This window comes from Plectropomus leopardus, chromosome 17, assembly GCF_026936395.1.
Source record: "Plectropomus leopardus strain MGB_pleo_1.0 chromosome 17, ASM2693639v1, whole genome shotgun sequence".
Lineage (NCBI taxonomy): Eukaryota > Metazoa > Chordata > Actinopteri > Perciformes > Serranidae > Plectropomus > Plectropomus leopardus.
Window position 1 is genome coordinate 14,344,118 of NC_142192.1, and position 22,818 is coordinate 14,366,935.

Consider the following 22,818-nt stretch of genomic DNA (forward strand, 5'->3'; position numbering starts at 1 on the left):
AAACAAACTGCCTAACTTTATCTGTTGGAACCCTCCTTTACAGTATGTTTTTATTTGACCATTTATCATTTCATTTTATCCCAATAGGTACAAAGTGAGTTGGCAGCTGCTCTTGCACGGAAAACTCGCAAAGCATGTAAGTTTACTATCAGAGTGTGAGTGTCTGTGTACTTTCCTAAAAAGTTCTCCTGGTGTGTGTTTTTTGACACTATGAGAACGTGGAGTGAAAAAAACAGTGTTGCATAATGAGTGTGAAGATCTTAAAGAACTCCATTCTGCTTGTGCTTGGTTGCAGTATCGGAGCAGGACTCTGAGACGACGGAAAGCCAACAAGAGCCTCGCACGCCCAGCGAAGAGAGCAGCCCGGTAATTCCTCCTCATACCAACATACCCTATCATGTTTTAATTTTGTTGCCCCCAGTCCCGATCCTTTAGTTAATTTTCAGTCTAATCCAACATGTATATTTTCCTGGGTAATCTGGACAGTGCGCAATCGGCTTAAAGTAGCCCCACAGTAGAGATAGTAAAGCCAATCCAATTTAGCATAGAAATACTCACAATATCTCTGCATTGGGAAAATAAAGTATTACATAAAGCTTTTAGTTTGGTATAATATTAGAGGAGATAGAAATGTTTGCAATTGTTAAGACAGGAAGATTTGGACAAAATTTTTGGTGTCATATTTGCCAACCCTCCTGATTTTCATGGAGAACTATGTTTTTCATTGCCTGCTCCTGATTTCTCCCTGGGGTCACAATTCTCTAATATTTCTCATGATTTATAATGCATTTGCACACCTTTTTTTCCCCTTTACGTTATCACTGTTTCTGTTACTGTTCAGCATGTATAGGCGCTATGACTCTTAAGGTCTACTGTTTACACCTGGATGACAATACCGTCACACCAAATATTGTTGTCATGAAGCTGACATTAGTTGCTTGGGTATCTTCCTTTCAAGTGAATGAGAGACAGACAAAAAATGGAGAGTAACAAGAGAAAGAAATGCTCAAGTTAATATCAGACATCGTGGAAAGAAAAATTCTTGTTTGTTTGCAGAGTTTAAAAAGAAAGGGTTATGCATTTTGTAAAATATGCACAAATGCCAGAAACTCACACAAGTTCAGGATAGAGGGGGGTATTATTCAGCATTTTTTTCTGAGAAAGTAAAATTACAACAATTTGATATAAAAATGCTGCTGCATTTTACGTATTTTTGTTATTTTCATTCTGTGAAAGCCAACAGAATACAGTAAAAACAAGTCTAAAGAAACTAAAATGTTTCTGGGTGAGGACGTTCAGACCCCTCACTTTTGTTTTAAAGTTCTCCACTTTTTTGATGTCTCAAGGTTGGAAAGTATGCAAAGTATGAGTATAAAACATTGCTGAAAAACACGGAAATCCGCTGTTGTTTCAGCTTGTGCCAGAAAACACATGCTGTCCTTCTGAATATCATTATTAGGCAAAGCAGGATGCTATTTATTTGTTTGTGCTGCTCCATAGTTTGCTTGCTTGTTGGACTATGTTCAATATGACCAATACTGGCCAATTAAAATAGAACTTGATCATCACCAACATGGATCACCAGGGGTCGTCCATCACAAAAAAATCATAACTGTCTTGTTCTGACTACCTTCCTCTCTTTTAAAAGTCTCTAAGAGCAAGGTGTGTGTGCATGTGTGTGCCTCCATTAGGTGGTTGAAGGTAGAAAATGGGGTCAGAAAAGAGTGCAGAGAAGGTTTTCTCTCTGGTCCCATCTCTGTACAGTGGAAATCGCTTTTTCTCCATCAATTATTTATTCTATGATTATACCAGAGATGAGGAGAAAGGAGGAGAACAAGAAAAAGAAAATCTGGTTAACACAACAACAAAAACAGGACTTTAGATCAGAGGTTCACTTATGCTCTTAACACAAATACTGGCTTCTTGCAACCTCTTTGTCAGAAAATTGTCTGCAATGTAAAGCCAAAGCTCACAATTTATGTGCTCACACTGTAAATTTAAAATAGACGATTGTGAAAATTGATAATTGTCAATAAGGATTAGTTGGAAAGCTCTAAGGCATGTAGAAGTATATTTGCTAGTGGAGGCATCTGAAGATATATGCAATGTGCATATGCGTCCGTATAGGTCGTGATAGGATGACAAGGAACCACGAAACAGGCACATATGCTGTAGCCACAGTTTGATCAACCTTACTTCCATATTTTCAGTCCACATGACGTCTCATGTCACTTTCGGGTGCTCTGTTTTGCCATTTTGCAGAGGTTCGTGAGAAAAAGGCAGTGACACTGGGGGAACCACCAAATGACTCTGGCTCCATATCAACTGCGCGAGAGCCTGATGAGGGTCGACCAAATTTTCTGACTACTCTGAAATTTATTGAAGATCTGGTCCGACTCTAAAATGAGTGTAGGATTGGGTGTTGTTTAAAAAAGTATGACACCAGTACCAATGCCAGCAAATTTAAAGTGATACCGGTAACTAAAATACTTCATTTGATGCGTTTTTTAAATTCCATTGGATACTCAATATGTGAATGGAAGCATTCATTCGCAGTAAATGCCACCAGTTGGCACAGATGTGTAGTATACCCATACTTTAAGACATTTTTATGGCATTTTGCTGAACTCAAAAACACGGCGCTTGACTTCTCTACATCACTGTGTTTGGCTGCAAGCAAAACCATATTTGTTTTTTTTCTTTAGATCTGGCAATAAAAAGGATGGAATACAGGTATTGTTTGACTTGAAAAATTTTGATAGTACTTGAAACTGTGTTCATTTAGTCAATACCTTAAGGGTATTGAGTACTGATTTAAAGCCTTAGTTGTTCGGCTGATAAATTTTGTCTGAAATGCTCGCAAAGTGTACAGTGTATGCTCAATTTCTGAGACAAACTGCTCTGACAAATACAGACCAGAGTGTGAAGATTGCAGAGGGGAGAAAAGGGCCACGCATGAACTCGCAGAAACTCAAGTCAAGAAGGCTGAGGAAATTGATACACCAGCTATATAAAACAGTCAGTTTTGAAGAACCATATAAAAAGATTCATCCTGCAATCTTTTTGGGGGTCGGGGAACCTCTGCAGATTATAGTGGAAGAATGAGTATTAGTTTGGTTTATGTGACATAATGAGAAGGAGGACAATAAACCACACACTACCACTTTAGTTTCAGTTATGCTTCAGCTCACTGAAAGTTATAGTTTGTCGTAGATCTCAAACTCAAGAGACTGAAGGAAAATTTAGGATACAGTGGGAGAGTTAAGGAGATGGACAGACAGCTACACAATACAAACACACAAACAGGTTTATCTCTGTGTGCTCTGCGTCTCGGACAGGAAGCTGAAAACAGGTTAACAGGAAACAGCAAGGGGACAGGAGACTGTGGCTCTGATATAATGTCTCTGTGTGTACGTGGCTATTCTACCAGATAAGAGTTGTCACCGAGGGGAGTTTTCCAAGTAAACAAAATGAAGCGTGGGAGTATGCTACCATGTTCTGCGCGTGTGTGTGTGTGTGTGTGTGTGTGTTTGTGTTACCCTCTGCTAGAGCATGGCACCGTGGGATAGTTGAGCTCGCAGGAGGGGTTAACCAACTCTGAGCCAAATGAAATACCCCCCTTGCTCTCTTTTCCAGGGAAAATAAACAGACCAGGCTGCCCGCCACTAGTGATAACCATCATACTAGCAGCACCTTAGGGAGCACACACACACACACACACACACACACACACACACACACACACACACACACACACACACACACACACACACACACACACACACACGCACACACGCAGAGTCATGTTTTCTGTCGTCAGGTCTATTTGAGGACAAAGCCATTAGTTTATCCGGTGTCCTGCCGCTCTTCGAATGAAATCTATTCTCTGCCTCTTTCTGCTTCTTTCTCTGTCACTTAATTTCTTTAGGTTTTCTCCTTTGTGTTTCACTTTCCTTTTTCTCAGACATCACTGTTAGATATTCACACTTACATACTTTCTGTCTACATCAGTACTACTACCAGGATGGCTAACACATTTATCAAGTCCCAGCTATAAAGGGGAGGAGACACAGACACACACACACCCCAGCACACACTCTTCCCACACAGACACACACTCCCGCCCACTTATACTACTAATCACACACACTCACTCTTTCTCCGCCAGATCCTCTGACACAGCGCAGTCAGACTGAGACAAAGAGAGAAGTTCAACAGATAAAGGGAATTACAGACTGTAATAGATAGAAATAATAAGAGACGTGAATAATTAGAGAGAAAACAAGTCAGACCCAGGATCACCGCTTCATCTCATTCTCCTCACATGGACATAAACGGACAACTGAAAACTTGTCATTGCATGTTTCTGGATTATGCTCAAACTGCTTTCAGTCTCCCTTGGACAAAAACACTGAACTGTCTTGACCTCCATCTAACAAACTCTTTTTGAGTGTCTCCACCATGTCTTGGGACTGTGGGTTGAGATTTGTGTTCATGCCACCTGTGTTGCAGCTGGGCGGGGTGTGTGCACTGCGGGATGGTGGTGGCAGCAGCGGCAGCAGTGGAGGAATGGGGACCGTGTGCGGCCGTGAGGAGCTGACCAGCCGGCTGGGGCTGGAGGCCGTTCAGCGGCTGGCCAAGGACGGCTGTCGGCTGCTACAGAACCACAACTACCGGTTACCCGACAGGAACCAGGCGGTGAGTAGAGCCTTACAGGGGCACTTCTTGTCTTTAGGTTTTTATTAATATCATGCAGTATATCTCCAAAACAGTGATGTTGTTCTGTGAAGTCGTTGGTCTCCCACCTGTGTAATCTGCAGAAGGAGTTGTGGCTATATGGTTAGTATGAGTAGAGAATGATGGACGTCATCCTGTGGTAAATGTTGTCATTATTGTCGTCACTTTAAAGCACACACACTTCAGGTCTGAGTTACTCATGTTTTCGGGGTCAGAGATCAAGTGAGTTGATCCCAATTGTAAATATCCTGATTTTTGTTGTTGTTTATCCAAAGGACATGCATACCAGTCCTGCCTCCTAGAAATTACCTTTATATACAACTGATTTGAAACAGCAAAAACGTCTTGATGGAAAGGCTGAGCAAATTATGTTTTTTATTAACATAACAAAAGCATCAGACCCTGACTCAAAGAAGCACCTTTTGCAGCCACATGATACGCACCAGGTGAATCAGTTTAAGGCAGCAGGCAACAACCCAGTTTCTTAAATACCGCTGGTTTGTCAGTGGATGTTAGCGGCAGATATAGATGCACTGATGCACCTTTTGCAGCGGATGGTGGCAGTTTGTGATGCAGGAGAAGTGGAGGATGGGTCAAGCAAACTCCAGACTTTCACCCAGGAGCCTGTTTTTCACTTCAAAAAGCCAAATAATGTTTTTTTTGGTTTGTTTTTTTAACCTAACCATGGGCTTTTGTTGCCTAATCCTAAAAAATATGCAGTGTTTTACCTATGTTCCAAGTTTATGTAGAAAAAGACTGTATGCATGTATAGAGCAGAAACTCCACATTTCCTGTAAAAAAGGAAATACATATATGGCGCCCACTAGCTCAACTGGTAGAGCGGGCACCCCATGTGCAAAGAGTCCTTGCCGCAGCAGCTGCAGGTGCAATTCCATCCTCGGCCCTTTGCTGCATGTCATCCCCTCTCTCTCTCTTCCCCTTTCTCACTTAGCTGTCCTGTTCAATAAAGGCCAAAAAGAGCTCTAAAAAATCATCTTAAAAAACATTTACATGACAAGCATAAATTAAAACCACATCTCAGCACACCCAAAACAGACGCAGGAGGCTACCTAGTGCATTAAATTTTGATGTGTGGGTCCACTAACAAAGTGGTGGAATTTGACGAGTTGGGATGACAACATATTGGTCTTTGTTGTTGTGTTTTTCATGAAACTGTAACCAACATCACAATCTTTTCCTAACCTTAACCAAAGAGCTTTGGCTGCCCAAACCTGAGGCAGGAGTCTGAACGTAAACCCAAAGTTCTGCTGTCTAGATTCTGCACTTTGTGCTCTCACCATCCTCCCCAACCGCCTCCATTCAAAGCCTACGCATTACATGAGTATACTTTTTTCTATATTTTAGAAAACAGTTTAGTATCATACAAACATAAGTTCTAGGAGATAATTTGCACACACACAAGTATACACGTTTATAGCATGTCTTCTCACTTTAATACATCATCTGAGTACATGACACATCTGTGCACTGACATGTACCCCCCCACCCCACACACACACACACACGCAAGCTAAAGTTATCATTGCATATGAACACACAGAGCTTCGCTTCATTCTTATCACTTTAGATTAAATAACCACCAGCTCTCTAGCTCATCTAATGTGGGTGTTAATAATGGCTTAGTGCAATGTGATCTCATACCCTTTTCACAGTCTGTAAAGTACTTTATGCGTGTGTGTGTGTGCGTGTCTATGTTGTGTGTCAGTTTGCTGGCTAGAGCTCATAATCATGTGTGGGAGTTTATGTGTGTGTGTGTGTGTGTGTGTGTGTGTGTGTGTGTGTGTGTGTGTGTGTGTGTGTGTGTGTGTGTGTGTTCACGCACTGCTGGTGCTGTGGCAGGCTGAGTCAGTGTGTGCACTTAATGAGTGTGGTGTTAGAGAAGCGTTGTACTGTATAATCCCGCTCTACAGTGCACCTGAGGGCAGGAACCGAAGCGAATGCAGTCTGATTTCACCCTACATAACCATGCGTGTGTTTGTGAAATCTACCATACATCTTATCAACTCGGTGTGTTTGACTGAAGCCCAGCCTTGGGGATCTCCAGAGTGCGAATGATTTCACTTTCATTTTTCATATATAAAAGTAGAAACATATTCTAATTTATAACAGCATTGCTATTTAAACTGCAGAGAAATATTTATGTAGTGTTGTTTAAGCAGGAGTGTAGCGAGAGGGTAGACTTTTCATCACACTCTATATACTGAACCTTTTAATTAGTAAAACAATTCGCCCACTTTTAGTCTTTTAAAGTGTCATTTCAAGGTACATGAGGATAAAAGTTATAGCGACAAGACTCTCTTACAGTAAGAAATATTATTTTGTCATTTTATTATGACCATTCATTTTACATTTTCATTTCCTGCTTAATCATGATGGTTTATATCAGTCCAGATCATAAAGTGTCCCAAACTTATACTTTATGCAGGGATATGTTTACGAACTTGTGCACTATAAATTGTTTTTGGTTTAACTATAGAAATTATTCAGCGTTTTGTCATAGAGCGGGGAAAAATGTTTTCTTTAACTTTAAGGATTTCAGGGAAACATTTGGGAACAGTGTTGATGAATTAATGTTAGGAGGTTAATGATGAAACGACCATGTAGTTCAAAGATCCCTCAGTCTGCACACACAAGCCCATTTCTGTCCTTTGGTTAAACATCAGACAGTGTGCTATTTCTGAAGTCACACAAAATGGGGGCCAGCATCAAATCAAATCTTTTTTACAGAGGCAGCCTTAACAGCTCTTCCAGGAATCTTCAGTTTGTAATGAAATTACATTTTCTGTTTAAGGCTTTGTCAGGATCCAAACAATCTCCCAAAAGGAAGATTCTATTAAAAAGATGATATATGTGCATCTCCATACTATTAATATATCATTATATTATTAGAGGTAGGGGAGGCAAAAAAACATGGCTGAGTTTTAGCCTAACATATTTGCAAATATCGTAAAAATAAAAAGTACAACAACAACAACTACTTAGTGGTCATGACTGTAATGGCTCTGCTGTCTCTCACTGCTTTGTAAGTTATGTAATCCTTAATGACAAACAGGAGGAAGGAAAGCAGAATCATTGGCAGCTGTATATTGCCAAATGGATGTACAAAATAAGCACATAAAAATATCTAAAATAGCCTCAAAGTACAGATTTATATTTTCCGCTGCTTCAGTCTGCTGATCTTATACGTTTAGTCATATAGCATACATATTTTGTCTTGTTATTTAAAAATCATCAGTCATGTTACATCATGCAGCTTTGTAATTTATAGAATGTGCCACTCAAACTATTAAACTATTTTTGCGGGTTTATGATCCTCAAAAAGTCTTAAAATGCTAGAATTCAACTTTATAAATATCAGGCCTTTAAAAACCATAAAATAGTCTCAAGTATAACTTTTTGAGGTCCTTATTGCTGCAAACATTTTATCTTATTTTATTTATCTTTTATTTTCCTTGTGTTAAAATGATTCAAGATCTTCTCATAAAAAGACTGAGTCTTTTAATGTTAAAAATCTTTGAACCTGGTACATTAAGGAAAGAACACTTGCACTCTTACTCTTGCCACAGAAGTTTAATTTGATCTTACTTGGAGGTTCATCCAGTCAAAGTGTTTGAAAAGTTGAAACCACATCTATATTTCTACTTAATGCACACCAATAGACCTGGTGGTAAAAAAAAATTTACACTAGAAATCTTAAAACCTACTACTGAACCTCATACTGTTTTTTTACTTTATACTTGCAATTACCTGCTGCCAAAATGTAGATTGACCTCACTTTGATATCTAGATTCCTACATAAAATCTACCTTTACACAGGACCATATATTAAATACCTCCCCATAGTGCTTAAAAAATTAAATGATTTGTCAAAAAATCTTAAATTTGGTTAAATAATAATCTTGAAAAGATATTATAAAGCTTTCAATTTAAGATACCTGTAGACACCTTGGGTAAGAGGCTCTTAGTCTTCTCTAAGAAAACTGGAACTGATGTAGATCTATAATATAGTATAATAATAATAGTGTGCACAGGAATGATGCTTTTCACTTCTGCACCAAAAATGCAACAAGATGTCTAACAGGTATCATGTTATCCTGCTCATTGTCCAGTTCAGGCTGAAAAATATGACAGAAACCAAAACCAATCATCTAGCTCACCACAAAGACCACTCTCTTTTTACTGGGTTGTCATGGTGATTTTTTTTTTTTTTTTTTTTTTTTGAGTTTCCTTTTTGTCATAACAGAGAAGCTCTGACAAACCAGTGTGGGCTGTTTCCATAGTGATATAACTCATGTGTCAGTACAGTGCAGTGCATCAAGTGCATCTCTGCCTTCTAGTCACTTCAGACTTGCATTCGTACTCTTTCAATTTGCTTCAGCCATCAGAGTTTACCAGAGGTCAGCATGCACATGGGATTATGCAAGGACACGGCATACATCAAACACACACGCACACACACGCACACACACACACACTGGTTGCAGGAATGATTGCTGTTGGCCCAAAAGCATTGTGTTTTCATATTCTTATCCATTACTTCCAGGAATCAGGCCTGGAGCTATCATAACACAGATATGGCTTGGTCACTATCAGCACAGACACAAACACACACACATAAATGGGCGCACACACACAAAAACACAAAGGGAACGGAGAGTGCTTCCTTTAGGCTTTCCGCAAGGCCCACCTTTCCTCTATCCAATACGTCATAGTGTGTGTCTGTGTGTGTGTGTGTGTATAAGAGAAAGAGAGAGAGAGAGAGATATTTGTCCTCAGTTTTTGAACCGTGAGGGGCACAGCAAGTGCATGTCCTCTGGTCTCTATTTTCTCTCCCCAAAATCTCAAACCTCTGAAGCATAAAGTTTGACCATTCAAAGACAGAAACAGAGACTGAGAGACTTGGCTTGAGTGTGGTGAGGAGAGGAAACAGAAAAAGTGTAGAGAGGAGACAGTGAGAAGGGAAGGGTGGAGACATGGTGGAAGTTCAAATGGTTGAATTGAAGGAAGGGATTGGGCGAGATGGAAGGAAAAAGATGGACACACCTGTTGAAAAAGTGACTTTTCCAAGAACTGTCTCCACAGAAACAGTTACGGAGGGTCAGACATACAGAACATGCACAGCAGTTTGAAACTGGGTTTGGACATCCTTAAATTATGTTTTTAAAGGTTATGTCTACCCAGAAATGTTATTCCCAATCTGTAACCCAAGTTTTAAAAATTCTTGGATGTATTACATAACTGCGAAGTTCATGTGGAGCTTTATATATATATATATATATATATATATATATATATATATATATATATATATATATATATATATATATATATATACACACACACACACACACACACACACACACACACATATGCATGCATATGTATATGTATGTATGTATGTATGCATATGTGTATATGTGTGTGTTTATAATACACATTTATTACAACCTAAGGGCTGATGTCTGCTACTCTCTCTGTTACTGCAATGATGTGTTGTTGGCCCTGCATCTCGCATGTTCAGCAGAACGCACTGTGCCCTTTAGTGCGTTTCTGTCTTTGAGTGCAGACTGCGTTAAATGGTGATGCTCACCACTGGGGAGGCAGGAGCAAACACTGCCAAGTCCCCTTGCAGCCCCTCTTTCTCTCTGGTTTTCATTTCCTCGCTCGATCATTCCCCCTCCATTCTCAACTATATTGCTCCATTTTTCTGTCATTCTCACTAATGTGCCCCCCCCCCCTCCACTTTCCCTTTTTATTCAGTCCAATGAAACTTCTGCCATTATGCACAAGAACTGCCAGTTTTATCAAAATATAAATAAATAAACAACTCAGGTACATTTGTGAGAAAGCCTGGGGGAATTGAAAAGAAATTACAGCCCAGGCTGACCTGAACCCATTAGGGTCAGTTCAGGCCCATTCAGACTAGGGCAGAGAATCAAAGCTCTAAATTCATCTATTTGTTTTGACTTTATGCAAAGTGTAAAATATTGCTATTGTTTTTGCTGAGATTACAGAAACTAATCAATTCGTTCATGCAAGATTCTCTTTTTCTCTAATTAATTGACTTTTCAGTTGATGAATATTGGTCCTTTTGGATGAATTCCTTTAAATTCAAACAACGCTACTTCTTGCATTTCTCCCCACACTCCTCCGCGTCTCTCACTGTCCGTCCCGGTCTCTCGCCTTTCATCTTGTTTTCTTTTCTTGTTCTCTCTCTTTCTTTCTGTGTTGCATAACTTTCTGTATCGGACCCCTCCTCTCTGCAGTGTCCAGCTACCTTCTTTGTATATTTTCCGTTTTCATGCCTTGCATTCTTTCTCAGGCTAAATTAATGTTGTTCTTGGAAGATGCTGTTTGCAAAGATTAGCCTATTTTTGTGTGTGTGTGTGTGTGTGTGTGTGTGTGTGTGTGTGTGTGTGTGTGTGTGTGTGTGTGTGTGTGTGTAGATGCATGTGTGGGCACATGTACATTTGCATAGTGGGAATGTTGTAAGTTTGACTTTTGTTTTGCCGCATTTTCTGGAAGCCTTTTGATCTTGAGTGTGTGTATGTGTGTTATAATGCTGCCTTCCTCCATTCTCGGCTCAGAGTTGTTTTTCTTGGCATCTGTGTAAAGAATGTGAGTTTGTTATCAGAAAGATCAACAGTTTGCCACTGTATCAGCAACACAGCACAGTGTTTTCTTCCTTGTATTAACAGTAGTTAAAATTTGTTACATAATCTCTCATTTTCTTTTCTTTCCACGGCATTTCAGCTGCTCGTTTGCTTTACTGGATTGTTGATGGTGTTGAGAGACAGGAAAGATCACAAAAGATAAACCTGTGATAGAGCATCCTGGTTCATATTTGAACCTTGGATGATGTGGTCTGATGGCTTGTCCCCTTCAGACCATTTAGTCACAAAACTCTTCGTTATCTTGGTATCACATCAGGGCTGCTGGGTGCGGTCTGGGTGCCAGCCCAAATTGTAATTAATGACATGCGGTGTCAGATCGCTTTACATCAGCAGTCACTGCCTTATTTATCAGCGGTATGAATCTCTGTGTTGCTATTCCTGGATGACATTTAATTTCAGCATGTTAAGCACACATTGTCCACAGGTGGGTTCACTTTTAAAGACCAGGTAGTTTTTTATATACTGTATGTATAATAAAGTGAATTGTCTTTAGGTAATGATAGCTGGATGAGAGGGACAGAATTTTTAAAATTGCATGTTACTGCAATATGCAACTTAAAAGAAGCTCCAGTTATCTTACTTAAGTTTAAGATGCTATAAACAGAGTCCTGAACATGATATTGTGTTGTGTTGAACACCACTGCCTCTGCAGTTGTGGGCGAGTTTCTTTTAACCTATGAACTACCTGAACACCTCTACAATGAATCATTATAAGGTGTCAAAATGAATAAAAATTATTCTGTATTGCAGTTGCAAGTGTTATATCATCATTAGTTGTAATGCCAACATGTGCTGTGTCTCAAATTGACCTTACTTATACTTGCTGTTTCAAGTGCATGAGTGGGTTCACCTTGAGGAGAATGGCAAAATGCAGTGTGCTATGAGCACCCCTCGTGACGTTCAAAAAGTTTACTGTGTGTATCAAAGTTACGTGTGTTATGGTGTACACTATACAATCTAAGTTTCTAAGATACGTTTGATGTTTATGCATTTTAAATTGTCGTCTTCACTGTAGAAGATTTTAGTATTAGGTTTGTGGTCAGATGCTTGACAAGTTATGTATTCACAAATGTTGCAGCTATCATTATCTCTGTAAATGAGCCGGTGATAGAGCCAGCAAGTATCATCCACAGACTTTCATAGATATAGAAATATGTTGTGAAAGTATGTTCATTTTTAATTAAAAAGAATCAAACAAGCAGATATAGCAAGCCTTTATTCTGTTGGTGATAATGCTCTGCCCAGCTGCATTTTGCCAAGTAGAAAAAAGAAAGCTTCCAGGTCTTCTGACCGTCATCTCAGTTAAGTTAACACCCTCTTAAAATTCACAGACTATGCAAGTAAGTAGTTTACTTAGTGTACCACATATTCGCATAACGGATTTACCTGATTTGAGACAGCAAAGAACAGTTTATGTAGAACTGTTTTACGTGTGACATAGGTTTTATGTATGTAGCCCAAAATAACATTTTTTTTTGTCAAAGTGCAGTAAAACTTTCATGGTATATAGGACATCTTAGTCCTTCAACCCTTGATTCAGACAAAAATGGATAAAACATGCTCACAGGATAGTTTAAATTGAAATTGGACTATGAAGCACTTTGCAAAACAGAGTTCCAAAGTTACTTTTCAATCACTGTATTTGTCAAATCTGTTGAATAAGAGGAAATTGTCTGGTAGTATTGCAATACAAAAATACTAACTTAAATCATATTGTATCCAATCAGATGAGCAGATGCGACACTCACACACCAACACACCTGAGGGAGAGGATCGAGTGACCTCATTGAACATCTGTATCATACTCCAGCAGAGCATGAGTCACTGGTGCATGTCCACACACACACACACACACACACACACACACACACACACACACACACACACACACACACACAAAGCACTTTTGGCAAATTGTTTTGTCTGCTGTCTCTCAGGATCAGACAACTCCTTTCATCAGACGATCACAGAGATGGCATGCGTGTGTGTGTGTGTGTGTGTGTGTGTGTGTGTGTGTGTGTGTGTGTGTGTGTGTGTGTGTGTGTGTGTGTGTGTGTGTTCGCTTGTTCATGTCAGGCCGTCTGTTGACTTGTTTTTGGGTGTTCTAGAGTTATTGTATCAGTGACTGATGTCTAGATTCATAGTTACTGCACTTTATTGCATGAACTACAAAACTATTTTCACTATTTTCAAGCTTCAGCTGCGTTTATTTATTTTTTTTAAATAAGCTATCATTGCTGGGATATTACGTAATTGTGGCATATAAACGTTGATATATGACTACACACAACTGTGTGCATTCCTAGTCCTGTATCTGTGTGTGAAAGTCAGAAACAGTGCAACAGACAGCCCTGCATAAAGCTCTCTGTGTCAGTTGTAATTGCTGCTCGATCCCTCTGGCTGCAACAGAGACTCTGGAGCATCTGGAGGAGAGACGGTGCTTCTTTAGCTCTCCTCCTGCTCCTGTCCTCTGCCTTTGATCTCCCTTTCTCTTCTCCTTTTTCTCTCCTCTCCTCAGGCTGTTTCTTATTTTGCTCCTTTGTCCATCTGGAGCTCTGTTCCACTGTCACTGCAGGTGTGTGTCTGTGTGTCAGAGTCACAGATCAAGTTGCTGTTCATTTTTGGAGCAGGAGATCATTTCAAGTGTCAGCCTACATTGCAAGTTGTCCCCATTGTTCTTTATTACACAATAGCATCCCTTCTGAAGGCAGGAAAGGCAATACTTCCCTGTGATGGTGCTAACACAATCTGTGTCTGTGTGTGTAGACTGGTGAACAAGTGTGTGTGCTGCATTTGTGTGTGTGGAAGAGAAATTCTTTAATCTTAAGTGAGAGGATATGTGACAAAGTTATTAATACTGGTGTTTTGAGTATGGCTGCACAATTAATTAAAATATATTTGAAATCAAAACGTGACCAAGGGCAGAGTCCAAATCGCAGGAGCTGCAATTTTTTGTCATAGGTAAAATGTGTCACAACATTCCTTTACAAATAAAGGATTGTGGTATTACAGAGATGCCTCGGTCAAAAAATTATGTTCCAGACATAAGGGAACATGCTTGTTTGGTCCAGAAAAAGCACAGCATCATTATTTTTTATTTTTTGCCATTAAAAATGAAATGCAAAAATTGCCATTCCCACTGAAGTTGTAACACAATTGCAATATCTGACGAAATAATAGCAATACAATGCTTTTTGCATATCAAGCAGCCCTAGATTTGAGGCCCATCACAATATTAATATTAATTCAGTACAGCTGACATTTAATGTAAAAAAAAAATCACATTATGATTTCTTTAACTTGGTCAAAGAGTTGTCACTAAGATAGTGTTGTATTAAGTGGGACATATTACAGATGAAAATGAAACTTGTTATTGCTCTCTGGTGGACAAAAAATGCAATGTTGACACAGTTTGTAAATGACCTCAAAAATGGCATTGGCAGATGCCAATGCCAAATGCCCTTTTTTGCATGTTGCAGAAAGTGAAAAAGTATGTGTGAGTCTGCCCTGTTTCGGATCTGCCCTAAAAATTTATAGCTCTTTCTTTGGCCTTTGCTACAACCTTCCTCCAGGGTTGTGTAACAAACTACACTTTTAATGGTATTGACTAAATTATGTCTGTACCACTGAGAACCGATTCACCTTAAACCTATCTGTGCCAAATGTTAGTACTGAGAACATATCTGGGTGAGGCTGAAGAGCCACCAAGTTCCCCCCAAAACTGGAGGCCAGCTACAAAGTTCTGAGGGTGGCAACACAGCTCTGCGGAGCTGCAGGGTTCAACTTCAGACTGGAGGGAAAAGCAACCTGAAGTCGGGCAGCTGGCTCTGTTAGCTTACCAGCAAGCCTAAACTTGCCCTGCAGCGCCAGTCTGTTGTGATAGTTTCAGCATCTGGTCTATTTTATTTTATTATTTTATTATTTCTATATTATTTTTGTAATATCTTATTATCACATCTAGATGAGTACACACCCACACACACGCACAAAAGCAGACAGACAATATTTTTGATAATACAGAGAAAGTATAGTATTAGAAAAAGGCACGTTGGGTACTGGTACTGAACTCCAGGTTCCTGAACCAATTACTGGTATCAGTTAAAATGTGAATGGTGCCCAACCCTAAAAATAGGCCTATAGTATATGTTTGTTGGCCCCTACTGGGCACAGCTATTTTGTTCTCTTCATTGGTATGTAAAGCTTCGATGAGTGCTGACTAGGTTTTCAGTGATCAGACTCTGCTTAATCAATGAACAGCACACATGCAGTGAGTATATAAATAATATAGACACAAGTGCATCACTTGAATTTTATTGCCTGTCGAGGCTGAAACTGTCTACGGTTGGAAAAAACCTCCCGTGTCTTCACTCCATTAAATCGCCTTCCAACAGTTTTGTCCTTGCCTCACTTTGTGACATGTCTCTCTCTCTCTTTTCTCTCTCAGGAGGCAGTGGGGAGGGTTTGTCTGAAGGAGAGAGGACGGGATGTATTGGTGTTGCGGAGAGTGACGTCATCAGTGACATCGCCATTGGACCGGCCCTCACCCACGTCGTCAGGGGGTGGGTCCAGGGAGGAGGATTGCGACAAGAGGTCAGTCCCTCCTCCTACATAATAAGAGCCCTCTGAACTGACATTAGCAACAAAATCATAATCATAGTACTCCTCCCTCTCGTTTTCAGTGTTTTACTTTGGGATCTCAAGTTGCATCCGCACACTCTTGAATGCACATGCAAAGTATCAGGAATGCTGTCAACACTGTGTGTGTGTATGTGTGTGTGTGTCTAAGATAATGTATGCTTTAGCTTCTGGTACAGAGTGGGAAGAGAATGGCTTTTTTGTTTTCTGCTGAAAGGGAAACAAAGATGACACCAAGACTGGTTTACTTCCTTCTACAAATCAGTGTGCGCGTTTAGGATCATTTGTGTGTGTGTCCGTGCAACTGCGTTTCCTCAAAGTAACTTCTTCGTGCAGTGTCTGTATCTATGTGTTTTCAGACCAGTGTGTGCCAAGACCTAAGGCACAATGCAGGGAGTGTCAGTGACAGGCAGGTTAAGTGGGTGTGTGTATGTCTGTGTGTATACAGTGCTCAGCATCTTCAGTAGCAATCAGTTCCCACCGAGTGCTACTGTAGAAGCTGTCAGAGAGAGGCTTTAATCTCAGGAGCTCTGAGCTGACAGGGGCAGACGGCAAGGCAGTTTATCCCACAGGAGAGCCCCCTTTCTGGGTATGCAAAGCTTAGATGAGGGCCGATCCTGCGGAAGTGTTTAGATATGAAGATGACCACCGAGCTAGCTACGCTTGCAGAGGCAGAGGAGGACCTAGATGATGAAGATGAGGACGGTGATGATGAGGACGATAGCAATCATGATGAAGATGCTAGCAATTCAGAAGTCTGTACATTTGATGTTCCCCATTTTCGCTACATCGATGACGATGATGTGGAGGAGGAAGAGCAGGAGAGAGGATGGAGGGATGAAAGTGGTCGCACTTGGGGCTCTAGTGAGGAAGACTGTTGCGACTCTTCGTCTTTCAGGTATGTGGTGGTGTCGGGGACGCCGCTCAAGATCTTGGAGCATCTGCTGAGTGACCTGCGGTTGGACGAACAAAGAGGGGCGCCAGAGAGCCGGGAGAGTGGTAAGCTTGTCGACACATGTATGTGAAAACACTTATTTTGTAAACACATCTGTGACAGGGCATCTGTGCACACAAAGTGGCATTTTCTCCATAGAAAGATAGAAATGGATAGTTTGAAAGAATTTCAAATAAAAGTCAGTAGAGAATTAGACAGTTTGTCACATAAATAAAGCAGTCCTTGCCTTGTTTGTCTCTGCCATTTGACCAAAGGTATGTTTAAAAGACAAAGCAACTCCCCGCCCTCTCACTCCAAGGAATCTCATTTTCAATGCCACACAACAAGTTACAACACAGCCCAACCTGGACTTTTCTGTCTCTTTCATTTTCCATGCAGTGGGTTCAAGCAGGGAGGTATGTCCTAACCCTCGATTATGCTGGCTGTGTTTGTGTGTGTGTGTGTGTGTGTGTGTGTGTGTGTGTGTGTGTGTGTGTGTGTGTGTGTGTGTGTGTGTGTGTGTGTGTGTGTGTGTGTGGGTGTGGGGCTGTATGAGTCAGTCAACTCTCACACCACAGCCAGGTGTGAGTGTGTGCATTCATTCAGCCAAGTCATTGCCTGTAATTCTGTACATATGAGGAGCATTCAAGAGGTTAAGTGCTCTAATGGGTTTGTGAAATGATTCCCTCAGGGAGCTGTAGGCATTTCTGTTACAAATAACTTCAGTGGGCTGGCAACTGTCATGTTACATTTTCACAATCGGCAAGTCGAAGTCTATAGCAACTGGTTCCTTTGACAGTGCAGCAGTTTTAGTAGCACTGTTTCTGTTTTACTTTGGGACGTGTTCTGTCATTTGTTTTGCAGCGGTGTAGTTAGAACATACATCACAATGAAAGACGGGCTGTAAGTCATTAATTTTATTTTTATTAATTTTGACTATGTTTTCACATAATCCGTTAATTGTTAATGTTGTTAAATGTTTGCAATTAAGCTTGGGAAGTATGTGTTTTTTTTAAACCTTTATACCTTCATGAAATTTCACCATGGCATATTGGCGTATTTATGTGCCACACCACCTAACTTTCTCAACAGTGAGTTTGTTATGCTCTGTGAGCTGTCTTAGCTTTTTCCGTCAAATAAATAAATAAATAAATAAACTCACAAAATGTCAAAAAGTAATATTTTTTATGCCTTAATAAACAGAGAAATACAACTGTACAACTTCTAAATTCAAGTTTCTCTCTTTCACTGAAAAAAGACTAGCTTAACTGCCTTGTTAACTCATGGTACAACACAGTTTATTGCAAAAAAAAAATAAAACAAAGCCAAACCCTCAGTTAGTCTTGCTAGTTATCTAGTTGGTTCTCCTTCAGTCACGACCTCAGGTTTGGTTGAAATTAACATTAGATTTACCAAGTTAGATGTAAAAATATGCTTTTTTTTGTTTACAGTCCTGTAACGTTGTCTTCACTGTTCTCAGTCGCCATCTTTCTCAGCTCAGCTGCCACCCCACCATTAGACTGACCTCTGGTGGTGCATTATGTGCACTGCATGCACTACATCCTCTATTTAACATATCCATGTGAGTTTACTAGTAAGATGACTATATTTTTAATGGTATTGAAAATCAAACCGTCAAGATGTTGTATCACTCTGGTAAACTTTACTAGCATGATACCCCCCAAGCCGATCAGTAATAATGCCTAATTGCTCCATCATTTGTTTTATCCTTTTCATGCTTTTAAACTAAAATAGTAAGTCCTGCTTAAAAAATACTGTTTTCTTATCATAGTCTTATCATACTTGTTTGTCCACTGGATCAAAATAAATTAAAAATCAGCATCACCATGGAGCCCAGGTCCAGTGAAGTAATACGTTTATCACACAGCGACATCTGGGTCTCAACCTGCATTTTATAAAACCCTGCTCTTGCTTGTGTGCGCTGTTTTAAGACAAGGCGTCTTTATGTATCAACACAGCACTACCAGTTCCCAGCAGTCCACAGGGAGCCATCTCACTGAATTGCAGGAAGCAAATGAAGAAAGAGGGAGAGAGATGAATGTAGGAGAGAGAGAGAACTGAGATGGTCTTTGTGGAGGAGGACCGCCTGATATTTATTCACTGCAGAAAAAAGACACACTTTTATTTTTTTTTCTAGGGAAGCAGAAGCAGGGATGCAGATCAAGAGTGTATGTGCATGTTTGGCTGTCTTTGTCTCTGTATCTGTGTGTCTATCTTTCGGTCTGTGTGCGCTGAATAAGCATGAGGGTGCGTGTGTGTGTGTGTGTGTGTGTGTGCATGTGTGTGTGTGTGTGTAGGGCCTCTGGGGTGGTGCTGAGCATCAGTGTGCCGTTTTAGCGGGCTTAGCTGTGCAGCATGTTGAACAGGCCCAAACACGCTTCCATAGAGAGCTAGCGATTACCCCAACCACCCCTTCCCACGTACACATAAAAACACACACACACACCAAAAAACACAGCAGCAGATTACTGCGATTAGTTCAGCATGCACACATTTTCTCTCTTTTTCCTTTCTCGCGCACGAGAGATAAAGTCCCCAAGGTCAGAACTGAATGAGTTATTCATCAGGGTGCTTTGCGCGTGTGTTTGGGTGTGTGTGTGTACTGCTGTGTCTATGGGTGCATGTGTTTGACTTTGTGTGTGCCAGCGGGCAAATGCAGAGGGCATATGTTGAAGATGAAAATGGATATTTATCATCACAGAGAGCTGAGAGAGGGTGAGCGTAGGAGGAGAGTAGTAGCGGGAGGAAATGTAACTGCCGAGAAGGAGAAAATGAAAAATGGGGGTGTAGGGTGGTGGTGGGGGAGGAGGGGGTAAAGAGAGCAAGAGAGGGAAATACAAGACAGAAAAAAGGGTCATAGTCGGTCAAGAAGAGCTCTACAGAAAGTAAGTCAACAGGGTTTTGAAAAAGTGATAAGCTCAGTCAGACCTGCCTAAAAATATTTCTTGAGAAAATTTGTATTTTTATTTCTAAAGAGAAGACAGTTTATCAAATATTAATGTAGCAGCCTTTGCTCAGTCTTCTATAATTGATTTCTTTGCTCTCTGCCCGACAGAGCCATATTTGGGTCACACATTTTCCCAGGGAAGGAGTTCAACACCACACACACATGCACACACATCACAGCTCCCTCACACCAACAACAATGGCTCATTACCCATCTGCCACGAGGGCTGTTTATATTCGGTTCTTACCCATTGAACACCTGCTGAGTCTCACACACACACACACACACACACACACACACACACACACACACACTGCTGCCATCTCATTTCCACATTAGCTTACTCTACTCTGATAAATTTCCTTAGTTTTTGAAGTTGTTGTGAATATGAGCCAAGAGAGGGAAATGTTTGCTGAGCTTTTCCTGAAGCTCTTCCCAAAGTCCCCAAACATACTAAATATGTCAGGCAGAATTTTCAGGAAATGTTTATGAAATTATGCTTAAGACATGGAAGATGTGTTTATTTGATGGAACGGTAGGAGTGGGAATCTCTAGGCACCTCAAGATTTGTATTCGATTCAAAGGGCTACCATACGTTTAGAAAATGATATATATGCGTCTCAAGGCATCAGACTTTTAATGTCAGTCATTATTGTTTCAATTCACATAGTTTCTTTATACTAAGGTTCAGACATACTTAAAAATCTTAAATTGATAAAGTGCTCTGCTGTGTTGTTACTAACATTTTGTCTCCAGCCATGGAGAGCAGCCTCTCTGCAGAAACTGTTAGCTCTAAGTAAAGACAAAACATCACTCTGTGTTTAGAGGTGAACCAGACTGAGCGGAGAGTTATTTTCTTCACCGAAGAATTAGTTTAAGTTTTTTAATACTTCTGCATTTATTAACGTTACTCTCTGACTGATGGCGTTGATCGTATTCACAGTGCACTTCATGTTCGTCTAGCAAATGCATTATTTAGACATTAAATTAAAATATACTTGCAACCACTGCCCTTTGTTAGGATTAAAACTCAGTAGGCTAACTTTAGCGTGCCAATTCATTCCCGATAGAAGTGTTTCCACATCACCTTTTAAAGTTGATATGGCCAATTAAATTGTTATTATTACACTTTTAATTATTAAAAAAAGAGTTGCCTATTAACACATCCAACAGACACAGAGCAGTGTTAACAATGTTTTTGGTTACCTGATGAATAAAAGTCCAATACTCCCTCCACCTTTTAGCTCTGTTTTTGGTCGCCACCACCTCCTGAGGTAAATATCTGGCTCTTGAGCTGCCAGGTGCTCCATTATGTTCACCAGCTAGTTGGTAACTTTGGCCATCCGCACATTACACACAGTTATCAGATCCCTTGTTGAGAAAAATTATTTATCATCACAATTATTAGAGGTGATGAGGGAGAAACTAAAATAGACTTTATGTGACTTTTCACATCTTAATTCCCCAGATAAGTTAAAAAAATTCACTTGTATCACTCTTCCAGTGAAGGCCTTGGAAGTGACTGATGATGTGTTTCCTGTGTTTCAGAAATGCTGCTAGATGACTTCCTGTTGACCTACCTGGTGTTCATGTCCACGAACGACCTCTGTCAAGCTCTGCTGGGACAATATCCTTTCTGACAAACACACTCACATAATCGCACTAATCCTTTCAGTCTCCGCACTCTTCTTCGTTGCCTCCTTGACTGCTCTCACCTATAGCAGTGCCCGCTGCAGGGGCCAGGAGGAGGGCAAAGACGCTCTCTTCAGGAAGCGTAAGGTACTGCAGCTGGTCGCCCATTGGAGCAGGCTCTACAAGGACTTCCTGAAGGAAGAGGAGCACGTTAGGAGTTTCATGAAGGTACGTCTGTACTTGCCTTTATCAACACCATTTTTTAAAAATCTCTTTTATCCTCTCACTGTCTTATATTTCACTGATTTAATGAGTTTGATCCTCTGGTGTCCTTTAACACGTGTCACTGAAGAACATAAGAAGCCTCATTTATCTCCATTTGTCTCTCTGTCTTATTCTAAAATTGGGTTGTCCTTTGTCAAGTTCTGCATGACAGGACATCAAGCATTTTGTGGGGAAAGGCAGAGAGCTGAAAAGTGTACAAGTGTGTCTGATCTTTTTGTTTGCTGCACCTCGTGTTAAACTGAACTTTGTTTCAGCTTTCTCCCTCGGGGGAACCGTGTTGATGTTTTGATCTCATCCCTCTGACAAAGCAAACTAATAAGAAAGAGAAAAAACACAGGCACTTTCATGGCGTATCAAACAAAGAATGAGGGCTGTAATCGTAATATGTTGCTGTATGTTTTTCTTTCAAGACAGTAATACAAGATAACCAGGAGAATTATTCACATCTATCAAATAACAACTCACAAATAAATTTAGCAAAACTTTACTTATTCTACAACTTATTGTTTGTAAAAAAAAAAAAAATTCAGTATCTACACAGGACATCATTGACATTGAAGACACATACATCCAGATTCTTAGTATCACATTTCTCACGACAAAAGCTGCTTGTATCCTCCGTGTTCCTACAATATTTTCACGTGGTCGGCTTAATTGGATTTGAATCTCTGTGACAGTGAGAAAGAAACAAACACGCACAACGCGATCACACGTGTACTCGTCCACATGCTCACCAATCAGTTGTCCCTCCGTAACCTGCCGGCTCTTCTGCTCGGTGGTGGGTTTCCATGGAAACCAAAGTGCGAGGGTTGGCATGGGTATAATCTCATATGGAGTGCGTAACCCAGGTGATAGTTGCCTAGTAACAGAGGAATGAGAAGGGACTTGGGATGGGAGGCTGCAGCGGGTCAATGACAGCGATAAGCAGGTGT

The 22,818-nt window shown here is 40.4% G+C and overlaps 1 protein-coding gene across 1 annotated transcript in view; it reads left to right on the plus strand.

The window, feature by feature from the left end:
* The window catches only part of rapgef5a (Rap guanine nucleotide exchange factor (GEF) 5a), a 62,532-nt gene that overhangs the window by 26,692 nt on the left and 13,022 nt on the right, over positions 1–22,818 (plus strand). Inside the window, exons 7-13 of the mRNA XM_042506013.2 lie at positions 88–136; positions 296–366; positions 4,513–4,698; positions 15,877–16,022; positions 16,966–17,066; positions 21,518–21,596; positions 21,685–21,829. Coding sequence (XP_042361947.2) covers positions 88–136; positions 296–366; positions 4,513–4,698; positions 15,877–16,022; positions 16,966–17,066; positions 21,518–21,596; positions 21,685–21,829 — 777 coding nt within the window. The remainder of the gene's footprint in view (positions 1–87; positions 137–295; positions 367–4,512; positions 4,699–15,876; positions 16,023–16,965; positions 17,067–21,517; positions 21,597–21,684; positions 21,830–22,818) is intronic.